General features: G+C 40.2%; 1 protein-coding gene across 1 annotated transcript in view; it reads right to left on the bottom strand.

Moving 5' to 3' along the window:
* LOC131678936 (histone-lysine N-methyltransferase eggless) overlaps positions 1 to 11,674 on the bottom strand; it is a 32,503-nt gene extending 20,829 nt beyond the window's left edge. Inside the window, exons 1-6 of the mRNA XM_058959390.1 lie at positions 11,500 to 11,674; positions 9,159 to 11,411; positions 8,977 to 9,100; positions 8,775 to 8,918; positions 8,279 to 8,715; positions 6,936 to 8,219 (exon numbers count right to left, since the gene is read on the bottom strand). Coding sequence (XP_058815373.1) covers positions 6,936 to 8,219; positions 8,279 to 8,715; positions 8,775 to 8,918; positions 8,977 to 9,100; positions 9,159 to 11,399 — 4,230 coding nt within the window. The 5' untranslated portion in view covers positions 11,400 to 11,411; positions 11,500 to 11,674. The remainder of the gene's footprint in view (positions 1 to 6,935; positions 8,220 to 8,278; positions 8,716 to 8,774; positions 8,919 to 8,976; positions 9,101 to 9,158; positions 11,412 to 11,499) is intronic.
* Between the last annotated feature and the right edge of the window lie 1,932 nt (positions 11,675 to 13,606).

Genomic DNA, 13,606 nt, shown 5'->3' on the forward strand with positions numbered 1-13,606 from the left:
TCATAGCTAGTCTTGCTCAACACGCGTAGAAATGCTATGATTTATAAGATAATGCCCAAGGAAAGTTCAACGATCACCAAGTATCAATTCGGCTGGAACGTGGCTTCTCAGCAACTTTACTTACTCCGTCGGGTTAGTGAAAAAAGGGTATATGTCTAGCGAAGCTAGACTTTGTTTACTACACTTAATTCCAACCAAATTACCGGTACGCTACATGAACTTCACCGCTAAATCGACGTAATGGAAACATCTTTGTATTGGCAACAACTCGGTTTGTATCGTTGAACTGGAGCTACGTTCGCAGAGACAGATTGACGATTATTAAACTGGAGAAGTATCAGCAGAAGTTTTCGGCTACGAGTAAAACATTACAACTCACATTGAAGGAGGGCGAGGAAGGCATCAACGTATTGCACAAGGGACGCGGATCCTACTCATAAAACCGTAAATATGGAAGTAAACATTCTGCAAGGACAAGAATGACAGAAAGCGGATTACAACAACGGTAACAGAAGAGAATTACAGCAGATCAGATACCTAAGCTACCAAAAAATCTAAGGTGTAACAATGGATGTATGCCATTTTCATTCGAGAGTCTTCAGAAATTCGGTCAATTTCTGGGTGGGTGAGGATGTTTGGGAGTAGGACTACATCCCCGGACCCGCACTCACACATCGAGTAACCAACCCCCTTGTGTTGGTATCAACGATCTCATTTGGCGGGAAACACGATCGTTTGGTGTCGGTCACTGATAAAAGTGTATCGATCATTGCTCTCTTTCCGATCGATACCACGCCGATAGTGAGAGTTTTTGTCGGTTTACTACCCCGAGAGGCTAAAGCGACTAGCCAGTCCGGTCCAGATCATAAAGGAGGACGGTCAAGATGCTAGCATGCGCATCTCAGTTTTAAATTGTCTTTTGCTTGTTTGCATGTAGTTTAGTTACGTTAAAATATAGTTAGTTAAAGTTAAAATATATAGTGTATTCCGTTATGTATTGTGTATATCGCGTGTGTTTGTTTTACTGGAGGCCTTTTACCTCCAAACGTCGATTCCGATAATACCAGCCAATAAAGCAACAAAATAAGGTCGTCGCAAAACACATGCCATTCTGCCCGTTTGGATCTTTTCAACCCTAATCGATGTCGGGAGCCTAGATACAACAATTGAGCTATCGAAGAGGGCTAGGCTGGTCCCCGACAGAGGTCCTCTACTTTCAAGGTCTAAAATTGAGGTGCTTTTTGGGAATAAATTGCGAAAGATCTACTGAATGGATCTTGATTTTTTTATTTTGAAGATATATGTTTCGGCTTTTCAATTTAACTTTAAACGACGATAACAAAAATCTCTGTGACCTTGAAACGTTATTGGTGACATTGATGTTTAAATTACATGGGTCCCACTTAAGTAAAGTATCGGCTAACTGGGTAATCAGTAAGGTTGATATTCTCTATAATCATAGCTACGTTGGCTATATTTTCCCGCGTTTTTTAATTGTTTTTTATGTTATGTAACGATTTGTAAAAATTCCAATTATTACGTCATTTTTGCCTTTCTCAATAGAAAGGTATTGCAATTGCTCTGAAAACCGACTGTTTAATGGAGGGCCGAGTGACATATCATTCGATTCAGTTCGTCGAGTTCGGCAAATGTCTGTGCGTGTGTATGTATGTGTGTATGTATGTATGTGTGTATGTATGTATGTGTGTATGTGCGTCTGTGTGTGTATGGGACCAAAAATGTCACTCATTTTTCTCAGAGATGGCTGAACCGATTTTGACAAACTTAGTCTCAAATGAAAGGTGCAACGTTCCCATAGGCTGCTGTTGAATTTCTGATGGATCCGACTTCCGGTTCCGGAATTACAGGGTGGTGAGCACGATCACGCAGAAAATGTCGATTTTAATCAATTCTGCAATGCAATGCAATGAATGTATAAAGGTGAAATTTTTTCCAAAATATGACCACAACTGCTTCGATTTGTAGTATTAGGTCACCAACATCAAAGTCTATTTGGCCACATTGGCCACCATCATCGGTTCCGGAAGTATCTAAATTCAGAATAACAGTCACATCGGTTTCTCGGAGATGGCTAGACCGGTTCGACTAAACTTGGCCTCAAATGACAGGTATTGCGTCCCCGTAAATGAATATTTAATTTCATCCCGATCCGACTTCCAGTTCCGGAGTTACAGGTTGTGGCGTGGGATCACATAGCGAAATGTGATTCAAACCGATACTCCGATGAACAACTAAAATAAAAATAGAAATTGGACCAATAGCTCTATGAGACTCGACAGCTAAAAACACTACTTTCGGGAAAACGCGCTTTTTTCGTCTTCAAAAGTGAAATTCGAAAGCCAAAACACGTATCTTTGTAATAAAAAACATAATTAAAATTAATTTACTTCCTAACAGTTTATTCCCAAAAAAATGTTTCATTTCTTCTAAAAACTGGCCGTATGCAACAGTTTTTATTAAATTGAAACTATGCAATCAATGAAGTATTATTAAGTTAGAAAACGTTGTTAATGATCTGGTCGGTGTTAAGTCAGACCGAACTAAGTCGCAAAATCTTAAAAAGTGAGATAATGACAGCACTGCATAAAGAATTTCTTCAACTACATTCGACTTTTGCCAGAATTGTAATATGCTACAATTAGCACGAATTATGTCAAAAATAAATTTGGAATTCTAATGTGAAGGATGCTGCGATTGAAACTTTGAACTCGTTTTTCTCGAAATCAACACGATGTCACTTAGTCCGGTCTGAATTAACACCGACCATCTATGCAAAGTACTCTGTTGTTGAAAGTATCGAGTTATTAAGGGCTACATAATTAGATTTTTCAAAAAAATGGCTGAAAATGTGCTAAAGCGTAAATATTAAAAAATACTGTGAATAGCGAACTTATAACAAGTCAGAGGCGACGCGTCGGTACGTTCAACCTGTTCATTGAACAGGAAGGAACAATCAGATGACCTAAAGCCAATTTTGAGTTAACATTAACAGCAGTAGCACGCAAACTATTTTCAATGAAAGTAAAGGTCTTAAAACCTCAAAGTTCTACGATTTGATCTGAACGATAAATCAACCTAGCGTCTCCATCAAGTAGAATTCAGAAATTTTCTGCTTTCCTGCGACCGGGTCAACCATAAACATGCACGCGTCTCGTACTCTCACCGCATGCATGGATGAAGCAGCTGGATGAGCGACGGCTGAAATAGCAGCGTGAGTGCCATGGGCTCCTTCTTTTGCACCGGTTCAAGTCAAATATTGAACCAGCGTGCATTGCTGCGATGTACATATGGGCGTTAAAGCGTATGTACACTCAGGTTTCTTTTTACGCGGGGGATACAGGCCGCGTAAATGAAAACCGCGTAAATGAAAACCGCGTAAATTTCAAAATCTGCGTAAATGAAAACCGCGTAAACTTCAAAATCCGCGTAAATGAAAACCGCGTAAATTTCAAAATCCGCGTAAATGAAAGCCGCGTAAATTTCAAAATCCGCGTAAAAAAACCGCGTAAAAAAACTTGAGTGTATTTGGTTGGTTCAACGATAATAATGAACTGTCTACTTTTGCGTCAAAGAAATCGTTTGTTCTTTGCATTTGCGTACTAAAAATATGTCTACTGAAAGTGTAAAACAGACAAACTCAAATCAGTGGTTGTTCTAATCAAGAACGCGAGGTTGTTAAATGCCCGTTTCCTACGATAATTAGCGAGGAAAATCAGTTTTCTGGATTTAATGAATTGCATGTTGAACATTCAAATTTCTATCAAATTTGAAAGAATTGAGGTATGATTTTAAACCGGTTGACAAATGTTTTAATCTATTTTAAACAGAAGGACGAATAATTCTCGGAGTATAGAAAATAAAATTCTAAATTGCAAGTTTATTCAAATCATACGGTATATAAGTTTTCAATAATCCCTTTATACATGGTTGTATTGCTTATGTTTCACTCAAGAAATATTTTTCAATTCTAATTAAGTGGTAGCCTTCTCGGATATGTTATATATTCTTTGCTCTTTTATACGGTAAATTAAGCATTCTACAAGACGTTTGTAGGATAATTCACTGATGGGTTTTGACAAAAAATTTGTTTTGGTCAGCTCCAGCGAACAGTTTTCTGTCAAGGAATATTTTTCATTAGCCCTATTCGTTAGATGTTGGATGAAATCGACGGCGAAAAAATCAGCTTAACAGAAACGTCTCATGGAATCGCATTAAATATCATTGTGACGCTTTAAGGGTTTTTTGTGGTATATTGAACAGATTGACGGTGGCACCACGCGCCGCCTCTGTAACAAGTATTTAAGTACACTGCCGTTATAAGCATATTTGTCCCATGTTCTATGGGATTCCCTATATACATGGGACAATTATGCGTATAACGGCCCTACACATGATCTAAATGTAACGAATTGTTTATTGAGACAATAGAAGAAAAAAAATTTTCGGCAAAATAATTTTCTGGGCTTTGGTACTTTCTGGGAATCAGTTTTCTGAGAATTAATACTTTCTGGAATATGTGTTTCTGGGGAAAAAGCTTCGGTATTTTTTCTTCTGGGGAATTGTTTTAGGGGGAATGTTATACAATCGCATATACCTCATATGCTACTATAGGCCCTTTTCCCATTGATATCGCTTCTTTAATTCTTGGTCCGTAGACTCCCGAGCCAGTCAGCTCACCCATTTTATCTACGTTGCGTTGAATCTGCGACGTTTCAACGTCTTCCAATGAAGCGCCTTCCCAGGGCTTAATCGCAGCTGTGGCATTCTGCAGCCACTTAGTTGTATCTTTGTCTACACAGGCGATTTCGAGATACCCTTGTTTGTAGGTGCACTTCCTAAACTTGGGTCTCGTATTGTTTGAGCTCTGCTCCAGGATGCTATTGATCAGCGCGCATCGAGCAGCATTCAGCTGTTCATGGCTGAGGGTATTCGCAGGGTACCCAGCCGAGATCATCGAGTGCGACTTGGCCATTTCGTTGAAGGTTGGGCGCTGATCAGTTTTTTGGTGTCGCTTGGATTGTGCTTTCCCCTTTGGGATTTTTACCAACTCTAACGCTTCAGCGGGTTTGTGGCCGTTTCTCAGCAGCCACCCACGGCGTTTCTTCGCCGCTCCGCTTAAGTGAGCTCTTCCTGTTCCTCTTGCTTTATTCTCGGAGCCCTACGTCCCGCTGTTTGCTTCGCCAGACTGGTCTGTGTCTTTCCTGGTCACTGTCCGATCCTTGTCTCTATCTGGAGAGTTGAGAATGGACAAAGTGTAGGACAAATCATCCTACAATGAACCGCTATTCTGCAGCTCTCCAAGTTTGCTTTCCACGCAATCCTTTTCTTCTTGCACCTCCACCTCTACCTGCACCTCGCCGTCATCTCCTCCAAACTCATGTTTACAGTGTTCTTAGTGTTTTCCGCTTTGTTCCCACGAATAGCTAGGGAAAGAAAGTCAACCCTGTCAGAGCCCCACTTGACAGGATAAGGGCAAAAATACTGTGGGATGTGCCCTGGTGCCCCATAGGCTCCGTGCGCGGTTTGGTATTTGTCAACACTTCGGATCCCAGTCCTAATTTTACGAAGAGTTGGGGTTCGAAGTGTTGATGACCCCCTCCCCCTCCGTTATACATACCACGGGATGGGTCGCGTCACACCTTGGATTGGGGCATGAATGTAACGGTTTGGGTTTTGAGGCCCGCCCGTTGGCACTCTCTCATTCCGATAAGGTAAATGCAAAATAATAGATTTTCCCATATTAAATCCCTAACAATCCCATTTCTTTTGTGGTCCTGTTTCACAGGCATTTGAGACCACAACGGAACTCAAAAAATGCAGTGCTGTAAAAAGTTGAACTATTCCACTGGATAAACAAACAAGTCGCGTCCAACTACATTGGATTCGGGCAATTTGTAAACAGGGGTAGCCACAAAAGATAGCCTGAATAGTGGTCGCAGTGGCAAAGTTTCCCCTAACAAGGAAAAAAAACTCAACCCATGCTGCTTCAACACATCGATATTCCACATCATTTTTGCTTGAGTAAAAAATCAAATCCCTCAATGAAACGGCACCAATCAATTCCTCTATCTCTCTATCATCTCTAGGACTCCATCAATTCAACATTTAAATTACTGGGTTACTTGAATTCTGCTAAAAAATAAACAGATACAAAACCGTACAAAACAAAACGCAGCGCTGTTTTCAAACACACCTATTGATATATCTGACCTTTCATTCATCTTTTTACACTATACTGCCAACCCCAACAGCTGCCCAATTTCTTGTGAAAAAGATTTGATCACCTCCAAATTAAAATGTCGAAACAGCTCAATATCAATGCAGATTATTAGGACTATAGGGATTATATACTATACTACATCCTGGTAAGTGAAATTTCAATCAAATCTGGTTTCAGCCAGAAGATCGTCTCAAATAAAATCGGATTTTTTTCAGCCGACATTCTAGTGGAAATCAATCAGAAAAAAATTCGATGGAGGAGGTGAATCTTGCTATAAATGCTTACCATAAAATAATTAATGTCAGCATGTTTAACGAAAAGTTTGGCAGGATAAACTTTTTTGGTGAATTTGTCTCTGTCGTATCGGAAAATTTAATACTAAGTTCTGTTTTACAAAGGATATGTTCGCAAAGTACCTATTAGAAATGCTAGAATAAGAGAAAAAAACTTTTTTGCTTATATCTTGGGGTCAGATATTCAGGATAAATTGATAAAAATACAAAAGACAAATTCATCCAGAGTAATTAGTGTAAAGGCACAAATGAAATCTTATGAAAATCTAGTCTAATAGGCACATTACCCAACATTCCAAAATAAGGCATGGTAGATTACAGGATCGCTCTGAACAAAACCCTGATGTAGACGAACACGTTCATCGAGATTGTGATAAGAAAAAATAGCCCTCAGTACTTACCGGATTGTGATAGATGTGATTCTCGATCACGTACTCCGCCAGACAATGGATGATCGCATCAAAGTCGTAATTCTCCACATTAAGAGTGGACTGCGTCAACCGGAGATACTTGTGCAGCTCGTACATGTTCCTCAGCCGTCTACCACAAGGGGCCCGATACACGACGTACACCTTTTTGTACTTCGTTTTGCATAGCTGCCGTTCCCATCCGGATAGCAGCGGTTTCGCCAGCGGGCTGTACGATTTTAGATTGTGCGTTATTTTGAACAGACAGTTTGGATTACACTCATGTGGCTTGTATTTGAGCGGGGGAAGGTGCTTTTTGGCGGTGTAGTACACTATTTTGCCTTTGGGGCGATCATCTTCGCAGTAAATGGTGGAACTGTTCATAAACACCGCGGAAGGCTGTGAAGTTGGTACAGCACGATGGAAGGTGCTTTTTTTGGCCACCGATCGGATTGAGGATGCATCCGTCTGATTTTGTTCGTTTGTTTGTTGATTTTGTTGCTGAAGAGTTTTGCTCTGAAACTGGTAGCTTTGAAGTGCTTGTTCCTGGGGAGTGGTTTGCTTTTTCGCTTCCGATTGCTGTTTGTTTTCGTCGTTTTCATCTTCGTCGTCATCGAGAGTAATATATTCGATTGAGGGTTCGTTTCTTTTTTGAAATTTTGAGAATTTATTGTTACTCATCTTACTCATGCTGAGGGCCTTCTCCTGATACAGAGGACCGAGGCGAGTCGACCCACGATAGATCCATTCGAATCGGTTATCTTCCGGGAAGAGCAACTGCACCAAACTGGCATCGATGTCGACCACTTTGGCATAGATCCACTTACCCTTCCATTCTGTGATGATTCTTTGACCAACCTTGACCTGTACCATTGGCCTTTGAGATCGGTAATTCAACAGATAGTTTCTGATAAAGTCTTGCGAGTGAGGGTGGATATCTAGCCACACATCCTTGGACTCTTCACAAACCACTCGCACATCACCGTGACTCACGTACTGAGCGTAACCGTCGTCGAAAAATATCAAGTACCGATGGCGATTATACTTTCCGAACGATTCTGCGATGATTCCCGGATAGAACGTGTTGGACTTGGTAACGTGTGCTACCTTATACGACGGTTGCGTGGTACCTGCATCGAACCGAGCAATAACACGCGTTCCAAGCGGCAGTTTAACGTTAAATGAATGTCGATATGCCAGGTACTTGGCCGGAACGACTTTGATCGGAGCAGATCCACCGCCTTGGTTATGCAAAAAATTTATTTTGTACAGCGATTTCTGTGGGAATAAGCGAGAATGTTAAAAGCAGCACAGAAAGACGCGCAATTCCTACTTACATCCGACACGTTGACCGCCTCGACAACCTGACACTCGGACCAGTTACTCAGCAGTTTATGTTTCACAGCAAAATAGAACTGACCAACGACAACAGCTGGTCTAACAAATTCTTCGCTCTTATTTATCGGGGTTATGGAGGCCGATACGTTTTGACTGCTGAAGCTCGGTTGTTTCAATGGTTGTTGCTGCTGTTGTTGTTGTTGTGGTGCCGGTTGAGCCTTCTGTGGAGAAAATTGACGAGGCGTTTGCTGAGCGGACAAAGTGCTTTGTGGGAACATGACATTCTGATTTCTATGTAGCAGATCGACTTCGTGGAAGATGTTACACGGTGGAAGGTCGTGATATTTCGGACGAGACTTGGAGTATAGATTCAAGTGAATGCGATCCACTTTTCGCTGCAGTTCGTTCAGTTCATTGTTGATTTCGTCGGATAGTTCTGTAAAATACAATAACTGTACTTCATCCACCGGCTAAGATAAGCATTTGGTAACTTACTTGTGTTGTAAGCAATTTTTTGTTTCATTATTTGTTCAGTCCAGTCTATTTGCTGGCTCAGGTTGATTTTTTCAAATGTGCTCGCTAGGATATCCTCTAGTTCAGTTTCCACTAACGATATGAGATCGGACGGGAGGGCTTTTCCTGTAACAAAAAAAATTACTCGACTGTTATGCTTATTTTATGTATTTATGGTCCATACCCGATTCCTGCTTAGTATCGTCATCCTCTTCCTCGCTGCTGTCTGAGATTTCCACCAACTCGTTCTTCTGAGGCATAGTACAAAACAGGAGCGGCTGTTGATCGACTATAGTTCCACACATTTCCTAAAAGCAAACATCACATTATCTGGTATTCAGAAGATACGTTATTTAGCCAACTTACAGAATATTTCAGAACAACGTTATCGTAACAAACCACACAGACGCGTTGTCTTTTGCACTTTTTAGACACACCGAAGAAACTTAGCACAAAGCCAGGAGCGGGTGCCGTCTCCTTCGATTGCTTCTTGCACTCCGGATTAACACAGTCAACACTTGCCACCTTGGGTGCTTTTGGTTTGACCAGTTTAGGGTCAATTATCAGCTTGCTAGACGCTACTTTGGAATCAGGTTTTTTGATAATAGCAGCTTTCTTCTGTGGCGCTGGGTCGTCATCTTCAATCATTACCACATCTTCGTCCGAATCGCCCGAAATGAGCTGAGGAATCTTCTCTTCTGGTTGAGCGGCTTTCTCTTGGAAAATGCCTAACTTTTCGTCCAATACAAAGGTTTTTTCCGCTTCAATATTTTTGGTGCAGTCAGATATGTCTGTCCCTTTTTTTTCGGCAGATTGGTCAGATTCCTTTTCAGATGATGTAGAAACATCATCGTCCTTCTTTGTGTCTTTTACTATCTCTGTACCTTCTGAAGATTTAAAATCACTTACCTCGATTACAGAATCAGTAACTGAAGTTTTTTTGGCATTTGATTCGGAATCAGCAGTTTTCTCAGATGTCTCCGAATCTTTTACTTTCTCTTCATCTGCTTTTGAGCTATCAGCGACATCAGGCTCACAATCAATCATTATAACATCATCGTCATCTTCGTCGTGTTTGCTTATTTTCGTCTCACAAGCAATATCGATCGTTTTGGCATCATCGACTGTCTCTATTGGATCCTTGTCATTTGTTTTAGGGGGACTTGAACTGGATTTTTCATTTTCTTGTGGTGAACTTGAATCCAATGTTTCCTTTGCAGTTGGTGGACTGGAAATGGATTTATCACATTCCTCACCTTCTTCCGCTTTCGGGATTGATTCACTTATTTCATTTTCACTGGAATCCCCCGAATGCTTTACGTCTTCAGACGTTTCATTTCTATCCTCAATCTGAGCGATGCTTTCGTCAGTTTCAGGCTTATTGCATTTTGACATGTCTTCGACTAAAACCGCATCATGATGTGTTTGAGAGGAATCCGGATTTTCAGTTTCATCGATTTTATCTAAGGTTCGCTTTTCTTCATTAGGATCGTTGCTTGAAATGTCCTGTTCATCAGTATCCGTTTTGACATCAATTGCTGTTTCCTCTTCATTATCATTACAAACATCCTTCGGGAGGTCTACTTCAACTTTTTCTTCACATATTGGTTCTACATGTTCATCGATCTCCTCTGATTTCTTCGCTTCTACTGTCTCGTTGTTAGCTTCATCAGATTGATCGATTTGCTTTATTTCGTCAGGATTATCTAATTTGGGCTCTGGTTCTATTTTATCGGACGATTGTATCTCATCTTGATCTAATGAAATAGCTTTAGACTTTTTCTTTCTTAGCGACAAACTAACGTCGTCATCCGATACATCTTCTTCTGTCTCTTTCGACATAATTTCCTTTGGTTCATCAGTTACTGATGATTCCATACATACTTCAGCTTCGTGGATAACTTCCTTCGATAGCTCGGTTTCCTCTTTTTCGAGTACACTTTCGTCTTGATTCAATACAGGATTTTGTTCTATTTTACCGTCCGGTTCTACCTCCTCTTCTTCATCTAACGAAATTACTTCAGGCAATTTACTTTTGCTTGGCGACCTTTTTTCCTCATCTTTTGCCATGTCTGCATCTCCTTCTACATTAGATATACTTGCTTTAGGTTCATCTGCAATTTCTGGTACCTCAGCCTCTGTTTCGTTGGTTCCTTTCTCTGATTGATCCTTATTCTCTTTTTCGACTACCTCTTCGTCCGGTTTATCTACTATAGGCACTGGATTCATTTCCGCAGCCGTCTGTGCCTCATCATCTTCATCCAACGAAATTATCTCCGGCTTTCTTCTCTTTCTTGGCGACAATTTATCCCCATCTTGCTTCTCATCTGCACCAGGCTTACTGTCGGCAATATTCGCCGCAACTGTAACATGTTCTTCATCCTCATCCACGGGAATTACTAGTGGAAGTTTTCGTTCCTTCTCACTCGGCATCTTTTCATCATCCGTGGTATCAGATCCGCTAGCAACAACCGGCACTTGATTTTCCGACTTTATTTGCAAAACCACCTCATCTTCCGATTCGACATCGATTGTGATTGGTGCCTTTGGTTTATCGCCGGTTGAGCCAGAAACCGGTGCGGATCCCTCCGCCGTTTCCGATTCCATGGGTGCGATGAACTGTGAATAGAAAAAACAAAATTAATCCCAGATAACCTAACCTCTTTTCGGGTACAATCATTAGTGTACAGTAAACAAGATAATTTACCGTTTAAAACGAACAGATCTTTAGCGTAGATACAATTAGAAACACTTCAATAACATTTGTGCAACTTTTTCACTCTTTTTGCGGCGGAAAACGGAACAAAAATCACTTTTTTCAACTATCAATCGATTTTTTCAATCCGACGCCACTAACGAGTTTTGTTGTGAAGCCTGCCTGACAGCAGTGCTGAACTTTTTGCAGAACTGACATACACCCCGCTGTTAAAAATATATGTCCGTATACGGGGGGTGATGAAATGGATGGATAAGTCTGATACACTTTACTGAAAAAGAACATTATTATGTCGTTTTTGCTTAAGGCGGAAACTGACATAGTTTTCAGAACTACCCAATTAAGTTCAGCCGAAAAATGAGCCGGAATGTTTGCTGGTTCTAGTTCGTATTCCGGCTTCAGTGACACAATCAATTCTTATTCGAATCGTTTGTGTCACTGGAGCCGAAACACAAACTAGAACCAGCCATCATTTCGGCTCATTTTTCGGCTGAATTTACTAAATAACTATAGAATATAAAGGTACAGTAACAAAACCATAATTTTTACAATAATTTACAGTAAAGTCTAATGTATCGCTACAATAAATAACAATAAACTGCAACGTTTCTACAGTAAATTTTAATGTAAAGTCAACTTTTACAGTAAAAAAGGGGGGTGATTATGTATATTAACATTAAAAAAATTACTTTTTTTCCGTACATTTTTTGCTCAGAAACAGTAACATTTAATGTGAATTTACTGAACCATTTTTCAGCTGAACAGTAAAATTTGTTGTTACATCAACTTTCATTGTAAATCTACTGCGAGAACTCTACGTCGAACCAAATACAAATATGCTTTAAATTATTTTTTTTTTAATTTGTATTTGGTCGAACTATGTTCAAACAGTAGTAACCATAAAATCTATTGTTTTATGATTGTTGGGTAAACACTACTGTAGATTTCTATCAGGGCTGCTATCAAACCGTTTGACACCAGTTTCTAAATTGAAATTCGAGTTGGATTATAACCTGAAATATAATTCTGGTTCACTAACACCCCCACTGTTTTGCGAGAATGCAGCTCATGCTGATTTCGTTTCTAGATCAGAGTTGCTCTAGGTTCGCTCGAAAACTTTTATATAAATTTTGTAAACAAGCGAACCTCGGAGCGAACTTAGAGCGACTAGAATGCAAAACCGAAATCAACATCAGTTTCACCAAATACAAATTATATAACACAAATATTTGTATTTGGTTTCACCAAAAACGTTTGTTTGAAGCAACTAAGCTAGGCTTTCAAGCAAAACTAACATTAGTGGAACGTCCGAAAAAGTCATATGAAACATCATAATAAATAACAAATTACTCTATCGGCATGGGCTTAATTTCTCATTGACACTTGTTTCAATACGCTTTGTAAGACGGTTCGGCATGAACATCGGTTCTATTCTTTCGTAATACTTAATAACCCGTGTATAGCTCAGATTTTTTGAACTACAACATTTTATCTCAAGTGAACATTCGAGTTCATTTGTAAAGTATTCAATTAGGTTCTTTACTGACGCAATTAACCTCACTTTTCTTGACAATTCATTTCATGGCGTCTGGGCCCAAGGAAATAAACATAAACATTCTTTAGCACACGTTGAAAAGAGGGAAAAGGCCGAGCTTCATCGCAAATCTTCCGATGGTAATTGTTCCGAATCGCGGCTTTTTCGAAAAGAGGGGTAATTTATTTTGGAAATGGTTCTAAATGGCCTATTTTATAACAAGCAATGAAAAAATTCGGAGGGAAAGCTTTAAAGTAGTAAAGCTCAGTCGGACTTAAACTAGGGACAGCCCCTATGTTTGAGTATACCGGGCAAACGAGTGGATTACAGGTTTGATTGCACCCTTCGGTAGCAAGATCAAAACCACCTCGTCCGTCGGTTTCTCAGCGGCTTTGCGCCGCTTCGAATCTTCGGACTCGACTGTGCGGCAAAGCCGCATCACACTACCTTCACCCTTAACGTCACTTTCTCATAAGCAATGCTATTGTTAGTAAGGTAAGTGGGAACAACTTATTTTTCCAGTTTAAACTACTTTAAAGCTTTCCCCCCAAATTTTTTCATTGC

This window comes from Topomyia yanbarensis, chromosome 2 (assembly GCF_030247195.1).
Source record: "Topomyia yanbarensis strain Yona2022 chromosome 2, ASM3024719v1, whole genome shotgun sequence".
NCBI classification, from domain to species: domain Eukaryota; kingdom Metazoa; phylum Arthropoda; class Insecta; order Diptera; family Culicidae; genus Topomyia; species Topomyia yanbarensis.